Source organism: Piliocolobus tephrosceles, chromosome 16 (assembly GCF_002776525.5).
Source record: "Piliocolobus tephrosceles isolate RC106 chromosome 16, ASM277652v3, whole genome shotgun sequence".
NCBI lineage: Eukaryota > Metazoa > Chordata > Mammalia > Primates > Cercopithecidae > Piliocolobus > Piliocolobus tephrosceles.
The window spans coordinates 2,765,664-2,791,330 of NC_045449.1; the positions used below are offsets into that span (position 1 = coordinate 2,765,664).

Genomic DNA, 25,667 nt, shown 5'->3' on the forward strand with positions numbered 1-25,667 from the left:
GCAGTGGCGCGATCTCGGCTCACTGCAGCCTCCACCTCCTGGGTTCAAGCGATTCTCTTGCCTCAGCCTCCTGAGTAGCTGAGACTACAGACACCCGCCACCACACCCGGCTAATTTTTGTATTTTTAGTAGAGACGGGGTTTCACCATGTTGGCCAGGCTGGTCTGGAACTCCTGACCTCAGGTGATCCACCCACCTCGGCCTCCCAAAGCACAGGGATTACAAGTGTGAGCCACGGTGCCCAGCCAGCCTTCCCTGCTTATAAGGACACTGGTCCTATTGAATTAAGGACCATCCTATCGACCTCATCTTGACGTGATTATATGTGTAAAGACCCAATTTTCAATCAGGTTCTATTCATAGATACTGGGGGTTAGAACTTCAATGTATCTTTTTTGGGGGACACAGGGTGACCCATAACAGGCAGTTAGCTCTTAAACAAGAGGGAGGGCTGGAGCCAAGAGTGAGGATGGTACAATGTGGCCCTTGTCCCCCATCGATGCCACTCGAAGCCATCTGTATACCAAGGCAGGGTGGGTCCTACCTTGTGACCTAGAGCCTGTGTGTAGTTCTGATTTTTTAAATTTTAATTTTAATTTAATTTAATTTAGTTTAATTTAATTTAATTTTATTGGGACAGAGTCTTGCTGTGTTGCCCAGGCTGGAGTGTGGTGGTGCAATCTTGGCTCATTGCAACCTCCGCCTCCTGGGATCAAGCGATTCTCCTGCCTCAGCCTCCCGAGTAGCTTGGATGACAGGCACGTGCCACCACGCCCAGCTAATTTTTGTATTTTTAGTAGAGACGGCGTTTTGCCATGTTGAACAGGCTGGTCTTGAACTCCTGACCTCAAGTGATCCGCCCCGCCTCAGCCTCCCAAAATGGTGGGATGACAGGCGTGAGCCACCGCTCTGGGCCCAGTTCAGATGATTGTGAGGGTGGCAGTCATGCCTTCTGCCCACCCTGGCACCCCCTGTGGAGTCATGGACACAGCACTGTAGCTTGCATGAGGCTGGTCACCACTGGTGCTCATGTCTGCTCTAGCGCCATCCAAGCTCCCAGGCATCATTCGGGAAATCCTTCTGGTCAGAAGCTGCCTTGTATTCCGACTTGAGAGTCCGCCTCACTTCCTAGAGAGCGGCCCCAGGAGCTTAGCCAGCGTCCAGTAGAGACCGGCCCCAGGAGCTTAGCCAGTGTCCAGTAGAGACCGGCCCCAGGAGCTTAGCCAGCATCCAAGGGGAAAGGGCTGGTGCAGGGGAGAGGGGCTCAGCTCAGGGAATGTTGGCTGCTGTGCCCCTTTGACCGGGACGCAGGGCCTTGGACAATAATCTGGTGCCATGGGCGTGGACATCTTGTGCCTGATGGGGAGAAGCAGACGGCATGACTGTGTGTATGAGCGTCCCATGACCGGTGATGTTAAAACCAGCTCTGTTCTCCTCTGGACTGTGTGTGCCTGGAGCGCCAGGGCTGCTGTCCATCAAGGTGCGTGTGAGTCATCTCCAGAGATCCTCTCCTAAGCCCAGAGTAGCCCTATAGCATCTGGTGGGGGCTTGCTTTACTTCCCCACCTGCATGCTTTTCCTTGCCAGGCTCCCAGCCTCACAGAGGAGAAGCCTTCATCTTCACCATGGGCCTTGAGAGGACCCAAGGGTTATGCCCTCCTGCTTGATCATTCTTCCTTTCCCCCATCATGGCTCTCAAAGACCAGGCCCATTGAGGAGGAGCTGTGGCTGTTTGGGAGTGGGCTAGGTGGAGGAGGGGGTGAGCCTCTGGTGGACCCAGCTCTGTTGTGTGCACAGGCAGGTGAGTGTCTGGCAGAGCAGCCAGGCTGGAGCCTATGGTGGTAACGTCCAAGGTCGTACATGGAAGGAGGCTGGAAGCTCTAGCTGAGAGGTAACAGGAGCTGGTTCCTGCCTTTGTGTGTGTGAGTGTGTGCACACACCTAGGTGCTGTCTTGGCCTGATGGTTTCTTGAGCCAGTTGCAGCCCTGGATCAGGCGGGAGGGTCCCCCCTCTCCAGCTGTCAAAGCTTATATCAATAAGGTCCAGGAAGAAAGAAGGAGGAAGGGAGATGGGGAGGAGAAGACAGGGATCGCCAGGTTCAGGTTAACGGGGTGGAATGGGTCCTCTGCCAAGCCAGGTAGTCCCCAGGCCCTTCATCTGGCTCCCTAGTTGACCACAGGGAAGGGTGGTCAACCGCAGGGGCAGGCAGGGGTACACATGACCCTGTGGATCTAGCGTGGAAGTGTTCTCAGCCCGGTCCTGCCCCGTGGGCCACGGGGAGCCAGGCAGGATGCGGTCTGGGCCTGGAAAGCTGGAGGGCTGGGCTCTGTAGGGAGGCTGGGTTTCCATCATGAAGGTGCGGGGTTGGAACTGTCGCTTCGCTGGCAGGACTTGGGCTGGGAAGAGGCGCAGAAGGATTCTCCAGAGGTGGCAGTGGGGGTGCTTTGGTCATTTACGCAGGACCTGGGGGTTGGGCTGACTCTCGGCTGCTTCAGAGTGGGGCTCTCTAGAGGAGGAAACACGTGTAAAGTTGGGGGCTTTGATGGCTCAGCCTGGCCCTCTTCGGCTTTTAATACGGTTCTCCCAGCCCCTTCGTCCCCTCCTGGGTACAGCCGGGGCTTGTTCAGGACACTGGAGTCCCTCGCTCGGGGATTCCCCAGGCTCTGCCCAGCTGGCCCTGTTGTGCAGCCGTGGCTCCGAAGGCTGATCCCATGCCAGACAGTCTGCCTGGTGATGGGGCCACAGACAGCACTCCCCGGTCACCAGCGAGGGCCAGATGGAAAGTGGGGAGTGTGTGAGCGCGGCAAACTCGTCGCAGTCATGTTGCCATGGCGACACAACTCTGTTTAGCTGCCTGTCCACTGTCCTAGCCCACACGGACTAAATTAAGTTTTACCTGCAGTTGCACGGCAGGCAGCCCTGTCTCCCGAGGACAGCTGTTTGACCAGGGCCTGTGTGTGTGTGTGCGCGTGTGTGTGCGTGTGTGTGTGTGTGTGTGTAGAGGGGCTCAAGAGAGAATCCCCGTGTGTGCGTATGTGTGCGTGTGTGTGTGTGTCTGTGTGTGTGTGTGTGTGTGTATGTGTAGAGGGGCTCGAGAGAATGAATCCCCGTTTCTCCCCTCCTCTTCTCCCACCCAGCCCCACGCCTGGGTGTCTTTAGCCCCGTGGTTCTCAGACCACCGTGCGGCAGAATCACCTGGAGAACTCGTTGGAGCGCAGGTTCCCAGGCTCATCAGTGGAGAGTCTGGTGTGCACCAGCGAATGTGCATATCTTTCAAGTTCCCAGGTGCCGCTGGTGGTCCAGGGACCATACTTAGAGTAGCACTGCTTTAGATTTTGGTGCATCGCAGTAAAGAAAATGCTCCTGGCCGGGCGTGGTGGCTCACGCCTATAATCCCAGCACTTTGGGAGGCCGAGGCGGGCGGATCACGAGGTCAGGAGATCGAGATCATCCTGGCTAACACGGTGAAACCCCATCTCTACTAAAAATACAAAAAATTAGCCGGGCGAGGTGGCGGGCGCCTGTAGCCCCAGCTGCTCGGGAGGCTGAGGCAGGAGAATGGCGTGAACCCGGGAGGCGGAGCTTGCAGTGAGCTGAGATCGCGCTACTGCGCTCCAGCCTGGGAGACACAGCGAGACTCCGTCTAAAAAATAAAAAAGAAAAGAAAATGCTCCCAACTATGGTTTCTGCATTTTTTTTTTTGGAAACAGAGTTTCATTCTTGTTGTCCAGGCTGGAGTGCAGTGGCGCAATCTCGGCTCACTGCACCCTCCACCTCCTAGGTTCAAGTGATTCTCCTGCCTCAGCCTCGCAAGTAGCTGGGACTATAGGCGTGCATCACCACGCCCAGGTAATTTTTGTATTTTTAGTAGACACGGGGTTTCTCCATGTTGGTCAGGCTGGTCTCAAACTCCTGACTTCAGGTGATCCGCCTGCCTTGACCTCCCCAAGTGCTGGGATTACAGGCATGAGCCACCCAGCCCAGTCTGCATTGTATGTTAAACTGTGTCCCAGAGCCTAGTGACTCTTGGAGGAGAGAAGGGAAGGCGCAGGCAGGTCCTCACTCACCTCTTTTGGCCTCTTCACAGGAAGCAGGAGCTGGCCAACAGCTCGGATGTGACCCTCCCAGACCGGCCGCTCTCCCCTCCTCTCACAGCACCTCCCACCATGAAGGTAAGAGGCTTTGATTCAGGAAGGCAGGGAGGGGAGCGCGTGGGGAAGTCGTGAGGCCTTGCTGTGGCTTCGGCTCCGGGCCCAGCAGCGTCCGTTGCAGTGTGCCTGTGGAGTGTCCTGACCCCTCGGAGGAGGCGACGTCCAGTTAAGCTCCAGTTAAGCACCAGTGAGGGGGCAGTGTGACAGGAGACTCAGGGTGTCTGTGTCAAGGGGCGGTGAGGACATTGACTGGGGTTGAAATGGGGTTGGCAGGACTCTTGGTAATTGGTAGTGGAGTTTGGGAACAAGGGGCCCAGCCAGGAGGAAGTCGGGGGACAGAAGGCGGCTGCCCAGAAGGACTGCCCGGGGGCTGGGCTGTGGCCCTCCTGGGACTTGAAGGGTGCCTGCATGCTGCTCTGCCGGCCTCTGGCTGGCCCTTCTGAGCTGGGCCTGTTCACGCCAGAACCCGTGGAAGGGTTGGCTGGAGGTTCGGGTCGGGGCGGCAGTTATTTTCCTATCAGCACTTCCTTCGTGAGCCGTTTTCCTGGGGAGACCACAGTCTAGGCCGCCAGGCCCAGGACCTTCTCACTCCTGGACGGGAGCCGAGGGAGCAGTGCCTTCCAGCCACCATGACCTTCCCCCATCTCTTTTCAGTCCGACGCCTTGGTAGGATGGCCACACAGTCCTGAGCTGGTCCTCAGAGAAGATTTTTGGCTCAGCCAGTGTTTCTGTATAGGCTGGCAGGCATGCTCTCTCTCCCTCCCTCCCTCCTTCACACTCTGTGGGGTGAGTGAGGACTAGCGCTGAAGAAGTCACCTGCCCCTTGAGTCATCTGAGGGGACATCTAGGCCAGCTCCTCTCTCTGTCCTGGGGCCCTGCTCTGAGTGGCTCACGGGATCATCAGACATCTCTTCCTCACTGCTCTGTGTTACCCCTCCTCTGCCCTAAACCTAATCTTTTGCAAGATGACGACCCATAGGAAGCAGATAAAACCCATCCATCTTCCTGCTGTTGTCCTGTATCTGATGCCCATCACACACAGAGCCACGCGGTATGCCTCGAGGAGCCTACGTGTTGAGGGGCAGCCAGAGCCTGCCCTGGGTGGGTTAAGTGGTCAGCGGTGAGTGGGGGGGCAGGACAGGGTATAGTACCCAGGGGGCAGTGGAAGCCAGACCACCTTCACTAGCCTAGTGTCTGCCCCAGCACCCAGCTCAGTGTTGGTATCTGAGCCAGGTGCCAGCCCGGCCCTTTGCACAGGGTAATGCTAAGAAGCCTGTTACCATTCCGAGTGTCCCGTTGGTCTACAAAGGTGGCTGTGGGATGCGTGTCTCTGTCCTCAAGGATGGCAGGAGTTTGCAGGGAGAACTCTGACAGTCTCGCAGGAGGAGTCCCTGAATTTTCTTGGCCGACTTCACTTACTTATGCACTAATTTAATTCATTTAATACCCAGTATTTATTTGAATTTTGTATTAGTTAGGACTCTTGGTTGTAAGTGACAGAAACATAACTCACTCTGGCTTAGGCATAAAAGGGAATTTTTTGCCTTTGTAATTGCAAGCATAGACGGCAGGCATGACTGCATCCACGAGATCATTCTCATTCCTTCTCTCTTCTGTGTTGGTTTCATTCTCTGTCAAGCTGCCTTTGTGGTGGCCAGATGGTGACAGCAGCTCCTACCTGCAAAGTAACTCCAGTGCAAAGAAAAGTATTTTTTTTCCCCCAGTAGTTCTAACAAAGTCCCAGGGAAGAAGCTCATTGGCTGGCTTAGGTCACGTGTTTGTCCCTGAACCAATCACTGTGACCAGAGAGATGAAAGGCTCTGATTGGCCAGACCTGGGTCTCATGACCACCCACCTAAACCATAAGAACTGAGAACTAGGGGATTAGGACCTAGAGGAAAATGGCAGTGTTGCCATGAGAAGCAGGGGAAAGGGATGCAGGGCAGGCAAGACCCACAGCTTTCCGCCACATGTGCTCCTGCTCATCCAGCCCAGTGCTGGGTTCTGGGGACCTTGTAGTAAACCAGACGTTGTGGTCCCTGCTCTCCTAGACCTTGTAGTCTAGCTAGGGAGCCAAAAATGGAAAAATAATGTCAGGAATGAGGGCTGGACAGTTAAACACGGTGAATATTCTAAAGGAGAAGCACAGCATAGCTCAGGGGGAACGTGAGGTTAGGAGGTGGGCGGACTCTAACCTAGTCTCGGAGAGGGTCAGGTAGGGCTTTTTGTTAGGAAAGGATGTTTAAGCTGAGCCCTGAAAATTGGATAGGTGCTAGTTAGGCTAAGGTGGAGTCCGAGTGGAGGAGAGTGTTCTAGATTCTTGCTATTCAAAGTGAGGCCAAGGGACCAGCAACACCTGCATTATTTACGAGTCCCTTAGAAATGCAGACTCTCAGGTTCCACCCCAGGCCACCGAATCAGAGTCAGCTTTTTATTTTTTTTTGAGACGGAGCCTTGTTCTGTCACCGGGCCAGAGTGCAGTGGCGCGATCTTGGCTCACTGCAACCTCTGCCTCCTGGGTTCAGGCGATTCTCCTGCCTAAGCCTGCCGAGTAGCTGGGACTACAGGCGCACACCACCACACCTGGCTAATTTTTGTATTTTTAGTAGAGACGGGGTTTCACCATGTTGGCCAGGATGGTCTCGATCTCTTGACCTTGTGATCCGCCTCCCTCAGCCTCCCAAAGTGCTGGGATTACAGGTGTGAGCCACCGTGCCGAGCCCATAGTCAGCATTTTACCGTCATTTCACGGTGATTTGTATACACACGGCAGCTTGAGAAGCACTGCTGTGGGCCTCTGCACATGCCCTCAGGCAGTCGAGAGAGAGAAGGCGGCACCAAGAGGAACTGGAAGGAGATCAGGCTGGCTGGTGAAGCCAGAGTTAGCGTTGGAGAGGCTGGGCATGTAGGCAGGGACCAGATCAAGCAGACGCTTGGACATTTTGCTGAAGATTTTAGAGTTTATTCCTAGTTAGGAGCACTGGAGTCATGATGATATTACCCAGAGGATTAAGATGAGACTTTTGGAAAATCACGCAGCGTCATATGGCAAATGCGTGGCAGGGAACAGAGTGGAGAGGGGATGAGCCGGGTCTGTTGCAGGATCCAGGGGAGAGGATGGAAGGCTGACTTGGAGGGGCCGGTGGGGTGGTTTGGAAGTGGTTGGAGCTCAGATTTTGCAGGTGGTAAATTGATGAGATAGGAGATTTGGGAAGAAGGAGGCGGCAAGAATGGCTCCCAGGTTTGTAAGCACTAGATACGTGGGACATCCGTTCTCTGAGATAAAGGTTGGTGCAGGAGGGAGGGTTAGGATTCAGTTCTTCTTCTTTTAAATTAAAAACAATTTTTTAAGGGACAGGGTCGTGCTCTGTCACTCAGCCTGGAGGGTAGTGGTTCATTCCTAGGTCACTGCAACCTCCCACTTCCTGGGCTCAAGGGATCCTCCCATCTTAGCCTCCCGAGTAGCTGGGAATATAGGCACGTGCCACCGAGCCCAGCTAATTTAAACATTTTCTGTAGAGATGAGGTCTTGCTGTGTTGCTCAGGCTGGTCTCAGATTCTTGGGTTCAAGCCATCCTCCCACCTTGACCTCCCAAAGTGCTGGGATTACAGGTGCGAGCCACCGCACCTTGTCGAGGGGTCAGCTCTAAGTTGGATATGCCTGAAGCTCAGAAGAACATTCTGGGCTGGAGGTAAAAATCTGGGAGCCCTTCTCCTAGAGAAGGGAATGGAAGCTTTGGGATGAGTGAGCTCTCCAGGGAGAGGATGGAGTGAGAAGAGAGGTTCCTGGGTCAGCACCTTGAGGGAACCCCCCAGGTAAAGGCTGGTGCTGGGGTCTCTGCAGAGGAGGCTGGGCCAAGACATGGAGGGAGGAGCATTTCATGGTGGTGGGACTGGCAGCGGTGTCAGCTGCTGCTGAGAAGCCAAGTATGGTGCAGAGTGCACAGTGGCCACTGGGTTCCGTGGCCTGGCAGTTGCTGGGGATGTAACTCAGACCAGCCCTGGGAGGGGTGGGGTGGACAGCAGGGGAGCCTGGAGCGCGAGGAAATGTGGAAAGGAGGGAGTGAGGCAGGGGTGCTCAGGAATCTGGACCACAGCAGGGATTATTTTTAACACATTCTTTCAAAAAATGATTTATGAGCATCTACCGGGTGCCTGCCCCTGCTGTGCTCTCCCATGACAGGCTGTCGGGAGGGGCCTCAGGAAGGCCCGGAGCAGAGCAGCCTCAGGGAAAACTCAGCAGCTGTAGTCAGGAGATGTCCCTCCTTCCTCCTCCCTTGTGTTCTGTCCTCCTCTTTGAGCTCAGCTCAGGAATTTCCCAGCCTGTGACTTTACTGCCCAGACCCCAAGTGCAAGGTCAGAGCTGGGAACAGAGGAAGATGCGAGGGATTGTCGTGGGAACTCAGACTGGGTGGGTTCCTTCTGTGGTTGGGGATGGGGGTCAGTGTGTGTGGTGTGCCTGGCCCGAGGGGTCTCTTTGTAACTGTCATTTCGGTTCCTTCTGTGCCTCAGACAGCCTGTGGCCGCCGACAGGAGTCTGTCTATGGCGAGGACGTTTTTTTCCCTTTGTGCGAAAGCTAACCGCCCATAGGGGTTTAAAACCACAATCCTTACCTTCCACCAGCCTGCTCACCACAGGAGTGTCCCATCACAAAAGTGATGACATTGATGAAATAATATTGCGACTCCTGCTTGCAGGCTGTCCGATTCTTTCCCTAACTTGAGTTCCCAGAGCACAGCGACTGTGTCCTATTCTTTGGGGCCCCCAGGCCCTGGCTTAGGTTGGGGACCTGGGACTTGTTTTATGGTTGCTGACTGTAAGGGACGTCTCGGTCAGGGGAGCTTGTTCTGCTCCTGACCCTCCACTCCTCTGGTTCTGGCTGGATCTTACATCCCAGCAGACCTGGGCTCCACCTGCCACATCCCTGTCCTAGGGACAGGGTGAGGTGAGGCCAGGCCTCTGCTTGGTTGACACCTCCCAGGTTATTATAGCACACTGAGGCCAGAGACGCCCTGGGTAGAGGGCGGCCTCTCTCCGAGGGTCCCTGGCCCTGAGGGTTCGTGAATCGGTTCTCTGTTCTTTGAGCCTCGGGCAGTGGGAGAACGCTTCACCTGGTTCTCTTGGCGGGGCAGGCTCAGGGAGGGCGTGGCAGGGGTACCTCTTTGGTTGATTAGCTCGGGAGTCACAGGAGTTTGGGAATGGACAGTCCGTTTCCTTCATAGGTAAACGGGAAGCCGCGAGGTAGGAAATGACTCTCCGAAGATAACACCGAAGACGGCTATGTTCCTCCTCTAGTCAATAGAATCAGTTACATTCTTCATTTTTATTTTTATTTTTGAGATGGAGTCTCTGTCGCCCAGGCTGAATGGAGTGCAGTGATGTGATTTCGGCTCACTGCAACCTCCGCCTCCCGGGCTTAAGCAGTTCTCCTGCCTCAGCCTCCCGAGTAGCTGGGATTACATGTGCGCACCACCACGCCCCGCTAATTTTTGCACTTTTAGTAGAGACGGGGTTTTGCCATGTTGGCCAGGCTGGTCTTGAACTCCTGACCTCAAGTGATCCGCCAACCTCGGCCTCCCAAAGCGCTGGGATGACAGGCGTGAGCCACCACGCCTGGCCCAGGATAAGTTAAATTCTAAGACCCAAACTAGTTTTGGTCAAGTGCTCGTCAGCTCATCTCACGCTTGCGGGCCCAGGGACGGCCTCTCGTGGCTCTCCCACTGGGAAGGGCTGGCTGAGCAGTAGCTGGCCTCCAGCCTGAGAGTCTCCCCCGCGCTCCCCCTGGGCCCCCACCCTCACTGGCGTGCCTGCTGCTACCCCTCCTGTATGCACCCTCCCCCACCTCTTTGCTGTTTGTTTTTCAAGGGGAATTTTTTTTTCTGTTAATATGAAGCTGATAAAAAGCAACCAAAGAGATGCTGACCAGATGGGCTGAATGAGATCCCAGTTGCCAGCCAGAGCTCAAACTGGCTGGTGCCGGATGGGCTGGGAGAGGGGCTTGGGGCTGAGTCTGTGGGAATTGCCGTGGGTGGTTTCCAGGCCCACATTTTTTTTTTTTTAGGAAGCTGGTTTTCGTGCCCCAGTGGGTCAGCAGGCATTTAGGGAGGGCCATTGGTGTGCCCGGAATTGTGCTGGGTCCTTTGGGGTCACATCGAAGCTGCAGTCCTTTACCTTCAGAGAGCCTGCTGTCTACAGGGGCCCTAACTGAGCGGGAGAAACCAGGTGGCTCAGCGTGTGACAAGGCTCAGATGTGAAATGTGGCTTCTCAGTGGGGAGGAGAGGAGGGGAAACGCTATATGGGGAGGTGGGATAGGGTGGGGTGGGGTGGGGCAGCCAGAAGGGGCCCTAATGGCAAGCATGGGGGGTCGGGGTGACCCCCTGGGATCATAGACAGTAAAACCGTCCCAGGCCCTGTGAAGTCAAAGGGTTGATTCTCCTGATTCTCTCGGCGCTCACGGGAAGGACACAGGGCATGTCATTGATGTTCACTCTGCTGGGGCTTGACCTGACCTTGTCCCTGGAGCCGCACCAGGCCCGGGGTGCTGGCTCGGTCAGCTGGGAGGTGGTCCTTGCTCAGCCTTCCACACCCTTCTTTGTGCAAGTCTGAGGCCAGCCGCTCTCAGACCTTCTGCTTTCCAGAAGAGGATAATGGAGGCTTGAAGTTCCCACTGCAGGGACCAGGAGAAAGTCTTGTTCCTCCCTCGCTCCTTGGCGTGTGGCTCTCCACGGCCAGCGAATGCCCCCATCGCCTCCATGCTAGGTAAGGCAGGTGTGCAAGCTCCCTATGCCGGGGAAGAGAATGGAGATCAGGGGATCCTCCTCCTTGCCCCTCTCTGTCCCTCTGGGCAGAGCTGGGCAGGGCCTCCCTTTCCAGCTCATGGGTTGCCCACCAGCCACCTTCTCTCCCTGAGGTCGGGGGGTGGCGTGGGGGGCTTCTGTTCCAGCTTGTAGCACGGCCCCCGGCCAGATTTCATCTCTCTTGTTTGTTCCTGGTTCCTGTCTCCTTCTTCTGTTAGGCTGCGTGAGGAGACTATCCCCCAGTCAGGGTTGAGTGACAGTGTCAGCCCTCCTTACATCCACCGGCTTTGGATGGATGAAGGGAGGAGGCATTTGTGGGAGGGTTGATGGGAGCCTTTTTGGGCTGGGGCAGGAAGGGCTGAAGGACATCAGCAAGGAGGTTGGTTTTTTGTTTGTGTGTTTTTTGAAACGAAGTCTTGCTCTTGTCCCCCAGGCTGGAGTGCGATGCTCCCGAGTAGCTGGGATTACAGGCATGAGCCCCCATGCCCGGCTAATTTTTGTATTTTTAGTAGAGACGAGGTTTTGCCATGTTGGCCAGGCTGGTCTCGAACTCCTGACCTCAGGTGATCCACCTGCCTCAGCCTCCCAAAGTGCTGGGATTACAGGCATGAGCCACCGTGCCCAGCCAGGAGGTTTAGTTTTTCTCTCTTGAAGAAACTTGGAGGCCAGGTGCTGTGGCTCATGCCTGTAATCCCAGCACTTTGGTAGGCCAAGGCAGGTGGATCACCTGAGGTCAGGAATTTAAGACCAACCTGACCAACATGGCAAAACTCCATCTCTACTAAAAACACAAAAAATTAGTCGGACGTGGTGGTGAGTGCCTATAATCCTAGCTACTTGGGAGGCTGGGGCAGGAGAATGGCATGAATCTGGGAGGAGGAGCTTGCAAGTGAGCCAAGATCACGCCACCGCACCTCAGCCTGGGCAAGAGAGTGAGACTCCATCTCAAAAAAAAAAAAAAAAAAAAGAAAGCCCTGTACAGGGACAGGAGAGGACAGATATTTATTTCCACATTCCTACTGCTGGAGGGAGGCCCTTGCTGGAACTCTGTGGGTCCTGGGAGAGTCACCTCTGGTCTCTACATCGACTGCGTTTCTTTTGCCGCTCCGGACATGGTTGGGACACAAGGCCGTCTCCTCAGGAGCCACCGCCCATTGTTCTCTCAAGTCCATCCAGGAGCCAAGGGAAGTTCACATCTGATTTAAGGCAGGCATGAGGAAGGGCTTATTTGGCTACTGAGGGTGAGGATGCTAACTGGGAGGCTTTAAGAACATGGAGATGTTAGCTGGGCATGCTGGCACATGCCTGAAATCCCTGCATTTTGGAAGGCTGAGGCAGGAGGATCACTTGAGGCCAGGAGTTTGAGACCAGCCTGGGCAACACCTGGGTGAGACCCCATTAATACAAAAAATTAAAAAATTAGCTGGGCCTAATGGTTCATGCCTGTAGCCTCAGTTACTCTGGAGGCCAAGGTGGGAAGGTGGATTGAGCCCAGGAGATGGAGCTTGCAGTGAGTTGGGATTGAGCCACTGCACTTTAGCCTGGGTGACAGAGCAAAACCCTGTTTCAAAAAAAAGAAAGAGGCCAGGCGCGGTGGCTCATGCCTGTCATCCCAGCACTTTGGGAAGCCGAGGCGGGCAGATCACGAGGTCAGGAGATCGAGACCATCCTGGCTAACACGGTGAAACCCCGTCTCTACTAATAACACAAAAGAAAATTAGCCGGGTGTGGTGATGGGCTCCTGTAGTCCCAGCTACTCGGGAGGCTGAGGCAGGAGAATGGCGTGAACCCGGTAGGCGGGGCTTGCAGTGAGCTGAGATCATGCCACCGCACTCCAGACTGGGCGACAGAGCGAGACTGTCTCAAAACAAAAAAAAAGAAAAAGAAAAAGAAAAAAGAACATGAAGATGTCTGCATGTGCACCTATGTACCTGCACGCGTCTCCCTCCTCATCTGTGCACACCTGAGCATGTGCATGTTTTCTCTGATTCTGTTCATGTTTTAAGGCCGACTCACTTATGCTTCTTGAAGATTACTCTAGGTGTCACTGAAATTTTAAAAATTTGCAGACGTGGAAATGCGTTAAGTCTTAACTGTATTGTATACTTTGACTAATGATACACCCACGTGACCCATACCTTGATCAAGAAACAGGACATTTCTGCCACCCCAGAAAGTTCCCATGTCCTGACCCAGTTAATCATAACTGACCCCTTGAGGACCACTGAGTATTCTGATTTTTTTCCTTTTTTTTTGAGACAGAGTCTTACTGTCGCCCAGGCTGGAGTGCAGTGGCCGGATCTCAGCTCACTGCAAGCTCCACCTCCTGGGTTCACGCCATTCTCCTGCCTCAGCCTCCAGAGTAGCTGGGACTACAGGCGCCCGCCACCTCGCCTGGCTAGTTGTTTTTTGTATTTTTTTAGTAGAGACGGGGTTTCACCGTGTTAGCCAGGATGGTCTCGATCTCCTCCTGACCTTGTGATCCGCCCGTCTTGGCCTCCTAAAGTGCTGGGATTACAGGCTTGAGCCACTGCGCCCAGCCTGATTTTTTTCAGAAATGAGTTTTGTCTGTTCTAGAACTTAATTTTTCTTTCTTTTTCTTTTTCTTTTTTTTTCTTTTGAGACGGAGTCTTGTTCTGTTACCCAGGCCAGAGCACAGTGATGTGATCTCTGCTCACTGCAACCTCTGTCTCCTGGGTTCTAGCGATTCTCCTGCCTCAGCCTCCCCAGTAGCTGGGATTACAGGTGTCCGCCACCACTCCCGGCTAAGTTTTTTGTATTTTTAATAGAGATGGGGTTTTACCATGTTGGCCAGGATGGTTTTGAACTCCCAACCTCAAGTGATCCGCCTTCCTCAGCCCCCCAAAGTGCTGGAAATACAGGTGAGAGCCACCGTGCCTGGCTGGAGACTGTTTATATGAAACAGCTACACTATTTGCCAAAGGGTCAGGCCATTTTATATCCTCACCGGCAATGTCATTGGAGGTCTGGCTGCTCCACATCCTCACCAACGTTTGCCATTGTTGGTTTTCACAGTTTTAGACACTTGAACGGTGTCTCATTGTGGTTTTAATCCACATTTTCTCATGAATAATGATGTTGAATATTTTTCATATTGACTATTTATTGACTATTCTTATAGTTCTTTTTGCCCTTCCTCCCCCCTTTAAAATTCAGTGTCTTCTTATAGGTGTTCTTTACATATTCTAGTCAAGTTCATTTCTTTTCTTCTTCTTTTTGTTTTTTTTTTTTTTTGAGATGGAGCTTCGCTCTGTTGCCCAGGCTAGAGTGCAGTGGTGCGATCTTGGCTCCCTACAAACCTTCACCTCCTGGGTTCAAACGATTCTCCTGCCTCAGCCCCCCAAGTAGCTGGGATTACAGGTGCCCGCCACCACACCTGGCTAATTTTTAAATTTTTAGTAAAGATAGGGTTTCACCATGTTGGCCAGGCTGGTCTTGAACTCCTGACCTCATGATCCGCCCGCCTCAGCCTCCCAAAGTGCTGGGATTATAGGTGTGAGCCACTGCACCTGGCCTTCTTCTTTTTAAAAATAGAGATGGGGTCTCACTCTGTCGCCCAGGCTGGTCTCAAACTCGTGGCCTCAAGTGATCCTCCTGCCTGGACTCCCAATTTGTTGGGATTACAGGCTTGAGCCACCATTCCTGACCCCTTTCTTTTTTTTTTTTCTTGTTTTTAGTTTTTGGATATAGGGTCTCACTTTGTTACGCAGGCTAGAGCGCAGTGGTACGAACATGGCTCACTGCAGCCTCAACCTCCTGGGCTCAAGCCATCCTCCCACCTCAGCCCCCCAAGTAGCTGGGACTACAGGCTTGTGCCACCATGCCCCACTAAGTTTTGAATTTTTTTGTAGAGAGAGATAGGGTTTCACCCTGTTGCCCAGGCTGGTCTTGAACTCCTGAGCTCCAGCGATCCGCCCACCTCGGCTTTCCAAAGTGCTGGGATTACGGGCATGAGCCAACGCGCCTGGCCCATTTCTTTTCTTAACAGTGTCTTTAATGAGCAGAAGTTTTAATTTTGATGATGTCTAATTATGGACTCTTTTCCTTTTATGTCTGTAGCTTTGTGTGTCCTAAGAAGTCTTTGCTTACCCCAGCTCACAAAGATTTCCTTCCATGTATTCTTTTAGGAGCTTTATTTTTATTGATTTATTTTTTTGAGACGGAGTCTTGCTCTGTCACCAGGCTGGAGTGCAGTGGCACCATCTCGGCTCACTGCAACTTCTGCTTCCTGGGTTCAAGTGATTCTCGTGCCTCAACTTCCCGAGTAGCTGGGACTACAGGCGCCCGCCACCACACCTGGCTAATTTTTTTGTATTTTTAGTAGAGACGGGGTTTCACCATGTTGGCCAGGATGGTCTCGATCTCCTGACCTCGTGATCCGCCCGCCTCGGCCTCCCACAGTACTGGGATTACAGGCATGAGTCACCGCGCCCGGCTAGAAGCTTTATTATTTTAGCTCTAGGTCTAAGATAAACTTGTTTTAATTTAATTATGTATGACAGTATGTTGGGGTCTAGGTTCATTTATTGCCGTATGGATATTCTGTTGTTCCGGTACTGTATGTTGAAAAGACTTTCCTTTCCTTGTTTAATTGCTTTGGTGCCTCAGTCAAATCTCTGCCAGGCATGGACGCGCACACGTGTGTTTGTTTAGTGTCTCTTCCACCATGGTGTTTCTCTGCACCAGGGATGGAAAATACGTGACGTCCGTGCCGTCAGTCCACCGTTCGGCTCCATGGCAGATATTGGTAATTGATCACGGTCCTCTTTCCCAAGAGCTTAGACGTCGTCTCAGAATCCTGTTCAGCAAAGCACTGTAGGCAGCCACTGGCAGTCAGTGTTGTCATTTGAGATAAATTCCTTCTGGCATCTCTGATTGAAATCGTCACAAGAGGTTGAGTTATTTGCTGGAGGTCCCATAGCTAGTGAGTGGCAGAGCCAGGATGTGGGCTCAGGTTTGTCTGTGTGGCTCTGAAGCCTGTGCTGTCATCCCCACCTCTACAGACTGCTTTGCATGAATCATTTGAACAGGTCACTGAATCTCCCTGACCTCCAGTCTCTTCACTTATGTAATAGTAATAGGGATGGTGGCCACCAGGAGGAGTGGGTGTGAGTAGGAGTGGGTGTGAGCAGTAATGAGGTCATCACAAAGTCGCTAGTGGAGCATCAGACACGTAGGTGCTCAGTGATGGATTGTGATGATGGCGATAATGGCAATGATGGTCTGTGACGATGGCGATGATGACAGTGATGGTCTGTGACGATGGCGATGATGGCAGTGATGGTCTGTGACGATGGCGATGATGGCGGTGATGGTCTGTGACGATGGCGATGATGGCGGTGATGGTCTGTGATGATGGCGATGATGACAATGACAGCAATGATGATCTAGGTGCAGTTGTTGCCCTTGAGAAACACACAGTCAGGGCTTCTCTCTGGGGAACCCAGAGTAGCTGGCTCATCGGAGTCCCTTGCCTCTTCCTATGTATCCTCGGGCCCCTGGACTTCCAAGCTGGAGGCCCCAAAATAGAGCCACACTTCCTCAAGTTTGCTAATAGAGCACAAGCCACGGGCTTTGGCCTAGGTGTCCAGGCCAGCTGAGCTGTGCTCCTTCTCTTTTTGTGGGAGGAACAGCTGGCTGGGTTCCCAGAATTCTCTTTCTGGGAACCTTCTTGCCGTCTCCATTGATTTTCCAGCCCATCTTTCTTTCCTTTGGATTGGCCAAGTGATCCCCCCTGCCACAGGAGCAGTTAATCCAGCTCTTTTGACCTGGTCCTGGGCCCCTCTGAGGTTCTTCTTAAGAACTTGAAGCAATAGAGAGTTGTAGCTAAGAATACAGTTTCTGGAGCCAGTCTGCCTGGGGTTAAGGCTTCCCCAGTTCTTCTTCTTCTTCTTCTTTTTTTTTTTTTGAGACAGAGTTTTGATCTTCTTGCCCAGGCTGGAGGGCAGTGGCACGATCTCGGCTCACTGCAACCTCTGCCTCCCGGGTTCAAGCGATTCTCCTGCCTCAGCCTCCCGAGTAGCTGGGATTACAGGCATGCGCCACCACGCCTGGCTAATTTTATATTTTTAGTAGAGTTGGGGTTTCTCCATGTTGGTCAGGCTGGTCTCAAACTCCTGACCTCAGGTGATCCACCTGCCTTGGGCTCCCAAAGTGCTGAAATTATAAGTGTGAACCACCATGCCCAGCCATTTTTGGTATTTTTAGTAGAGATGGGGTTTCACAATGTTGGCCAGGCTGGTCTCAAACTCCAGACCTCAGGTGATCCTCCCGCCTCAGCCTCCCAAAGTGCTGGGATTACAGGCGTGAGCCACCATGCATGGCCCCCACCCCTGCTTTTTTAAATTCATTTTTTATTTTGAGATGGAGTCTTGCTCTGTTGCCCAGGCTGGAGTACAGTGGCACGATCTTGGCTCACCGCAACCTCCGCTTCCTGGGTTCAAGCGATTCTCCTGCCTCAGCCTCCCAAGTAGCTGAGATTACAAGCACGCACCAGCATGCCCAGCTAATTTTTATATTTTTAGTACAGATGGCATTTAACCATGTTGACCAGGCTGGTCTCGAACTCCTGACCTCAGGTGATCCACTTGCCTCGGCCTCCCGAAAGTGCTGGGATTACAGGCATAAGCCAATGCACCTGGCCAAAGTTTACCCACTTCTTAGCTATATAACCTCTGTGCATCTCATTTCCTCTTTTGTAGAATAGGGATGTATTAGTCCAGTCTCGCATTGCTCTAAAGTAATACTTGAGACTGGATAATTTATAAAGAAAGGAGGTTTGGCCAGGCGTGGTGGCTCACACCTATAATCCCAGCACTTTGGAAGGCTGAGGTGGGCGGATCATGAAGTCAGGAGTTTGAGACCAGCCTGGCCAATATGGTGAAACCCTGTTTCTACTAAAAATATAAAAATTAGTCAGGCATGGTGGCGGGCGCCTGTAATCCCGGCTACTCAGGAGGCTGAGGCAGGAGAATCACTTGAACCCAGGAGGTGGAGGTTGCAGTGAGTCGAGATCGTGCCATTGTACTCCAGCCTGGGCAACTGAGGGAGACTCGATCTCAAAAAAAAAAAAAGGGCAGTTTAACTGGCTCACAGTTCTGTAGGCTGTACAGGAAGCGTGATGCTGGCATCTGCTTGGCTGCTGGGGTGCCTCAGGAAACTTTTATTTATGACTGAAGGCAAAGCGGGAGGAGGCACGTCACAGGGCCAGAACGGGAGCAAGGGAGCGAGGGAGGGTGCCACACACTTTTAAGCCAGATCTTTTGAGAATTCACTCACAAAGTCGAGGACAGCACCAGCGAGGGGATGGTGCTAAACCGTTCATGAGAAATCCACCCTGTGGTCCAGTCAGCTCCCAGCAGGCCCCACCTCCAGCACTGAGGGTTACAGTCTCATGTGAGATTTGGGTGGGGACACAAACCCAAACTATATCAAAGATAATAAGAGTACCCGGCCGGGCGCGGTGGCTCAAGCCTGTAATCCCAGCACTTTGGGAGGCCGAGATGGGCGGATCACGAGGTCAGGAGATCAAGACCATCCTGGCTAACACAGTGAAACCCCGTCTCTACTAAAAATACAAAAAACTAGCCGGGCGAGGTGGCGGGCGCCTGTAGTCCCAGCTACTCGGGAGGCTAAGGCAGGAGAATGGCGTAAACCCGGGAGGCGGAGCTTGCAGTGAGCTGAGATCCGGCCACTGCACTCCAGCCCGGGCGACAGAGTGAGACTCCGTCTCAAAAAAAAACAAAAAACAAACAAACAAAAAAAAATAAGAGTACCCGCCCTGTGTGGCTGTAGTGAAGATTAATTGAGATGATATGCCTTTATCGCTTAGAACAGAGGTGTGCAGTAAGTGCTACATAAATATCAGTCATTATTATTCCTCCAAAAAACTGTGTTTCTGAAATGTGCGGAGAATAGCAATGCTTAGAGAGACCATCTGCGGGGAAGTACACCAGGTTTTCTGTGAATATAGTTTGTCAGGATGCCCTGATTTCTGCCCTGCCAGATGCCCGCAGCTGAGGGGCCTGTCTGTGGAATGAACAAGGGTTGACATTTTGTGTGAGTCGCCCTACAGGAGCCTTGTGTATCAGACTCAAAACCCTGCCTGATAAATGTGGATGCCCTTGAGGGTCTTGGAAAAAGGCTAAAAACCAGGATCCAGCCCAGCATCTGAGCCAGGCCTGGAGGAAGAAACATATTTCTGAGTTGTGCTTCCAACTCTTGCCTTCTGAATCTGACCTAAACAGGGGCCCCGGGCGGGAGGGCCGGAAAGAACCTGCAGGGTCGCCATCTTCATAACGGTTTTTGGGACTGAGTCGAGACTTGGGTAATTCGGGGTTGTGGAGAGGCCCGAGGCTGGCCTTGGAATATGTTTTATGAGCAGTTTGTCCTCATGAGAAGTTTCTTTCCTAACTCTTTTTGCCTGCAGCTGATATTAAAATGAGTCTGTATTTCCGGGATAGATGCTGACGTTGTGGGGAACATGAGAAAGTGGGGGGGGGGCAGGGCCTAAAAGCCATGGGGGGCCAGGCAGGGGTACAGCTGCCCTTTCAGCCTGAGTGACTCATGGTCTGGGGGTCTGGGCTGATGGTAAAGGTGACCGGCTGCCAGGTCACCTCCTCCTTCCTTCGCCCTCCTTCCTTCGCCCTCTCCGTCTTCCTTTTCTCTTTTTTAATTTTTTTTATTTTTTTTTTATTTTTTGGGATGGAGTCTTGCTCTGTTGCCCAGGCTGGAGTGCAGTGGCACGATCTCGGCTCACTGCATCCTCTGCCCCCTGGGTTCAAGCAGTTCTCCTACCTCAGCCTCCCAAGTAGCTGGGATTATAGGCACCGCCGCCACGCCCGGTTAATTTTTATATTTTTAGTAGAGATGGGATTTTGCCATATTGGCCAGGCTGGTCTCGAACTCTTGACCTCAGGTAATCCACTCGCCTCGGCCTCCCAAAGTGCTGGGATTACAGGCATGAGCCACCACGTCTGGCCTCCTTTTTTCTTTTTGTTTGAGACAGGTTCTCTGTCATTCAGATTCAAGTGCAGTGGTACGATCAGGGCTCACTCTAGCCTTGACCTTCTGGGCCCAAGCAGTCCTCCTACCTCAGCCTCCCAGGGAGCTGGGACCACAGGTGTGCACCACCACGCCCTGCTAGGCTTAAACAGATATATATTTTTTAATTTGTAGAGGCGGGGTCTCCCTGTGTTCCCAGGCTGTCCACTCCCTTTTGTCATGCTCTTCGCCTCTTTCTGCCTGTTGGTGAGCACTCGGCTCTGGCTCACTTCGCTGGCGTTCAGAAGACTTATAGAGCACTTGGCATTCAGGGTGTCGCCCAGCACCCCCTGCCCCGCCCCAGGCATCCCACCTGCCGTTGGAGGCCTGACCAGCCATCCCACCCCAGAACTTAGTCCTTGGGTCTGTGATGTCCCTGCCTGTTTTCAGGTCCTGCCTCTCCCACGGGATGGTGCTGGGTCTGGGTCTTGCCTCTTCCTGGGATTATAGAAACCAGCCGTGTGACATCGTGGAGTTCAGTCATCTTCTGTGAACCTCGGTTTCTTCATTTATAGAACGGAGCTCACCCTGTAGGGTGACTGCAAGGATTAAAGGAGGAAGCAGGTGGACAAGGGCTCCATAAAGTACCAGGCTTCCTGCAGGTGTCAAATATCGGCACATAATGGACACGAGTGGTTGTTATCATGGTCAATATGCCAAACACGCGGAGGGTGGTTCCATTGTTCATCCCGCTCTTCTTCTCTGCCAGCCGCCATAGACGCTTCTCCACTGAGACCGGCCCAGCAGCGGGATGCCGCCAGATTCTGTGTGCTGCCATCCACCCCCACCCGCTACCCCCATTCATGAGTGTCATTTACCTGACACTCAAGCCTGCTGTGTCTGGGGCTTCAGAGGCCAGTGGATGGTGGGTTCTGTATTGCTTCCTGAAGGGATGTACCCTGCATAGATCTGTGCCTCAGTGGGTTCCTCCTGTGCGTGCCCCTCCTGCTGGCTTTTTGCCCCAGGGGCCCCCAGCAGATCTGTGCTCTTGGCTGAGTGTGGAGATGGAGTTTCAGGCCTTGGGGGTAGATTGGATTCCTAGGGTTGCTATATAGCAAATTGCTATGAACTTGATGGGTTGAAATAAAAGGATAAAAGGAATTTCTTTTCTTTTCTTTTTCTTTCTTTTTTGGGACAGAGTCTCACTCTGTCACCCAGGCTGGAGTGCAGTGGCAGGATATTGGCTCACGGCATCTTCTGCCTCCTGGGTTCAAGCAATTCTCCTGCCTCAGCCTCCCAACCAACTGGGATTACAGACACCCGCCACCACACCCGGCTAATTTTTTGTATTTTTAGTAGAGACGGTGTTTCACCACGTTGGCCAGGCTGGTCTTGAACTCCTGATCTCAGGTGATCTGCCCGCCTCAGCCCCCCAAAGTCCTGGGATTACAGGTATGAGCCACCATACCCAGCCAGGAACTGATTTTCTCACAGCTCTGGAGGTCAGAAGTCTGGAATTAAGGTGTCAGCAGGGCCGTGCTCCCATCAGAGGCTCGAGGGGAAGTTCCTTGCCTGTCTCTTCCAGCGCCTGGTGGCTCCAGGCCCATCTCCGGCTGGGGACTCTGCTTTCTCTGTCTTCTTCATGTGGCTCCCTCCTCTCCTCCCTGGGGGTCTCTTCTCAGTGTGTCTCTTTTAAGACACTTGTCTTTGGATTTAGAGCCCACGCGGGTAATCCGGAATGATCTCGTCTCAAACTCCTTCGTATCTTAAAATTATATCTGTTATCTCAGTCTCTTCCGACTGTCACAACAAAATACTTTAGACTTGGTAATTTACAAACAATAGCCATTTATTTCTCACCATGCTGGAGGTCGGGAAATCCCAGATCAAGGCTCCGAGAGACTCGTGATGAAGGCCCACATTCGGCTTCTAAGATGACTCCTTCTTGCAGTGTCCTTGCAGGGAGGAAGGAGGAAGGGCAGGAGGGATTCCCTAGTCCCCCCAGGCCTTCTATGAGGACGTTAATCCAGTCCATGAAGGTGAAAACTTGGCCGGGCGCGGTGGCTCAAGCCTGTAATCCCAGCACTTTGGGAGGCCGAGACGGGCGGATCATGAGGTCAGGAGATCGAGACCATCCTGGCTAACACGGTGAAACCCCGTCTCTACTAAAAAATACAAAAAAAACTAGCCGGGCGAGGTGGCGGGTGCCTGTAGTCCCAGCTACTCGGGAGGCTGAGGCAGGAGAATGGCCTGGACCCGGGAGGCGGAGCTTGCAGTGAGCTGAGATCCGGCCACTGCACTCCAGCCCGGGAGACGGAGCGAGACTCCGTCTCAAAAAAAAAAAAAAAAAAAAGAAAGAAGGTGAAAACTTCATTACCTGGTCACCTCCCCAGACCTCGCCTTCTGATACCATCACCTTGGGAGGGACACGTGCATTCAGCCTGCAGCATGGGTAGAGACCCTTTTTCCGAATAAGGTTACACGCTCAGGTTCCTGGATACGCATATATCTTTCTGGGGGCCACCATTACGGGGTCAGGGCTGCCCTCTCCTGGGAGCTCCTGGCTGGAGCTTGGTGAGGCTCTGAGCTCTGCCAGCACCTGCTCCTCCTTGTGTAGTTGAGTGTCATTCAGGTGAGACTGCAAGGGTGTGTGTGTGAGGTACAGGGTGTGGTGGGGCTGGGAGGACCTGGTGCAGCTCCAGCTCACACAAATGGGGCAGAGCATGACCTTCCCATCCCTGCTGCCCCGGGACCTGGTACATACAGGGCCCATGGCAGGTGCTTCATAAACACTTAGTAGTTGGTGCTTAATAAATACTCACAATAGGTTATCAATGAATCCTCATTGATTGATCCAGCCTTAAGGATGTGGCAATGAACAAAAAAGCGCCCAATATTTTCTTTCTTTCTTTCTTTTTTTTTTTTTTTGAGACGGAAATTCGCTGATGTCGCCAGGCTGGAGTGCAGTGGCGCAATCTCGCCTCACTGCAACCTCCTCGTCTCAGATTCAAGTGATTCTCCTGCCTCAGCCTCCCGAGCTGCTGGGACTACAGGCACGTGCCACCATGGCCAGTTAATTTTTGTATTTTTAGTAGAGATGAGGTTTCACCATGTTGGCTAGGCTGGTCTCGAACTCCTGACCTTGTGATCTGCCCACCTCGGCCTCCCAAAATGCTGGAGTTACAGGCGTGAGCCACCGCACCCTGAGGCAGACTCTTTTTCCTGAGGCAGAGTCTCACTCTGTTGCCCAGGTTGGAGCGCAGTGGTGCAATCTTGGCTCACTGCAACCTCTACCTCCCGGGCTCCAGACATTCTCCTGCCTCAGCTGGAGTAGCTGGGATTACAGACGCACACCACCACGCCTGGCTAATTTTTTTTTGTATTTTTAGTAGAGACTGGGTTTCACCATGTTGGTCAGGCTGGTCTCAAACTCCTGACCTCAGGTGATCTACCCGCTTCAGCCTCCCGAAGTGCTGGGAAGACAGGCATGAGCCAACGCGCCCAGCTGTTTTCTTCGATAATTTTTGTAAGACTTTTTTTGTGTGTGTGCAAGTAACCAGCAAATATAAAACACCCCAGACAATTTTAAATAAAATGATATATGCTTATTGTAAAGTTAAAGCAATCGTAAAGTACAGAGAAAATTAAAAAAATGAATAATGTCCTAATAACAATCCTACCATCCAGAAGTATCCATTCTTACCATTTCCTAATCGTCCAGACATCTTGGCATCGTACACATAGATAGAGGCACACATAAATGAGATCACACTGTTTGTGCTCCTCTGTAATAAAGAGAGTTAAATTCAATGTTCCTTGCATTAACCAGTGAAGAAGAAATAAACAAGTGGCTCAGAAGGAGTTGCTGAAGTTTAAAGAAATGTTTTCTCTCTGTAAGAGATATTAATTTCTCTAAGAGTTCTCTGACAGTGAGGAAAAAGATTATGATAAAAAGAACCAAGACTTTGGGGTAGAGATATGAATTTAAAAAGATAATTTCAACTTTAAACACAGAGTTTGGCTCCCCACTTTGAAGATGAGAGCCGGGTGATTTTGGAGGAAAGAGGGTGCAGCCTGGGAACTTGGAGAGTGCTCCATTTTTATTTTTAGTTTTATTTTTATTTGGGACGGAGCCTCCCTCTGTCGCCCGGGCTGGAGTGCAGTGGCGCCATCTTGCAGGCTGGAGTGCAGTGGCCGGATCTCAGCTCACTGCAAGCGCCGCCTCCCGGGTTCACGACATTCTCCTGCCTCAACTTCCCGAGTTGCTGGGACTACAGGCGCCTGTCACCACGCCTGGCTAATTTTTTTGTATTTTTAGTAGAGACAGGGTTTCACTGTGTTAGCCAGGAGGGTCTCGATCTCCTGACCTCGTGATCCGCCTGCCTCGGCCTCCCAAAGTGCTGGGATTCCAGGCGTGAGCCACCGCGCCCGGCCGAGAGTGCTTTTGAGGGGAGCTGCTGTTCTTGGAAGAGCAGGCTGAGTAACAGGGTCTGCACCTCCAGAGGCCTGGAGGGAGTGTTCCGAGCTGTGGCTCAGTTACACGTGGGAATCAAGCAGAGCCCATCTCCGGAGCGAATGAGGCTCAGTCACACGAGCGAATAGGGTTTGTTAGCAAGTGACACGGCTGAGCTGATTGGATCTGGCCGCAGGACTGAGATATTTCTGAAGTGTCAGATGTTAATAGGATGGCTGGGGCTGGTTGTCTCTACACGGGAAGCCAGAAGTGGGGGTGGATGGCCGGGTGCCGTCATCTGCTGTAGAGGAGGAATTTGGGAGAAAGGAAATCGGAGGTGGGGAGGGAAAAAGAGGGAAGGAGGGAAGGACGGTAGAAGATGGAGAAGAGAGGCCAGTGGCATTGGAGGTGGAGGGGGAAAGAGGACTGAGATGGGGCTGGTGGAGGAGTTGGGTTTGCTTCATCGAGGATCACACATTGGTGGGGTGGGCTGAGTTCGTTTTCAAATATGTTTTATGGCCGGGCGCGGTGGCTCAAGCCTGTAATCCCAGCACTTTGGGAGGCCGAGACGGGCGGATCACGAGGTCAGGAGATCGAGACCATCCTGGCTAACATGGTGAAACCCCGTCTCTACTAAAAAATACAACAAACTAGCCGGGCGAGGTGGCGGGCGCCTGTAGTTCCAGCTACTCGGGAGGCTGAGGCAGGAGAATGGCGTGAACCCGGGAGGCGGAGCTTGCAGTGAGCCGAGATCCGGCCACTGCACTCCAGCCTGGGCGACAGAGCGAGACTCCGTCTCAAAAAAAAAAAAAAAAAAAAATCAAATATGTTTTATTTGGTCAATGTGATGTTAAAAAATATTTCAATACTCTTTAGGGGGAATGTCCCCTCCCCACTCCCATTTAGTCTTGGAGCTTATATCCTCTCTGGCCCCTGAAGGCCTCTGGGTTTGAGACCTTCGCCAGATGACCTGTGGCTCTTTCTAGAGCTCTTTCCTCCCAGGGGCTGGTCCTGGTGGGTGGCCCAGGCTCAGAGGAGATCAGAATTGCATCTCATCTCAGAGATGCCATGGGGATCCAGAGAATTCTGAGAATGAGATTAGATCCCCAGTGGTGCCCCGACCTCATCCCGCTGTGGATTCCAGATGTGGTTCGGGACTGTATGTGAGTACCCCTTGGCGGTGGTCAGTTCTGTGGTCCGGAGAGCTGGGCTGTGGGAGACAGGAGGCAGGAGCTGTGGGAGACAGGAGGCAGGAGCTGTGG

At 52.8% G+C, this 25,667-nt stretch overlaps 1 protein-coding gene across 2 annotated transcripts in view; it reads left to right on the top strand.

The window, feature by feature from the left end:
* RAP1GAP2 (RAP1 GTPase activating protein 2) overlaps window positions 1-25,667 on the top strand; it is a 238,936-nt gene that overhangs the window by 128,716 nt on the left and 84,553 nt on the right. For both annotated transcript variants that reach the window (XM_026449613.1, XM_026449608.2), the window contains exon 3: window positions 4,087-4,171. In XM_026449613.1, coding sequence (XP_026305398.1) covers window positions 4,087-4,171 — 85 coding nt within the window. The remainder of the gene's footprint in view (window positions 1-4,086; window positions 4,172-25,667) is intronic.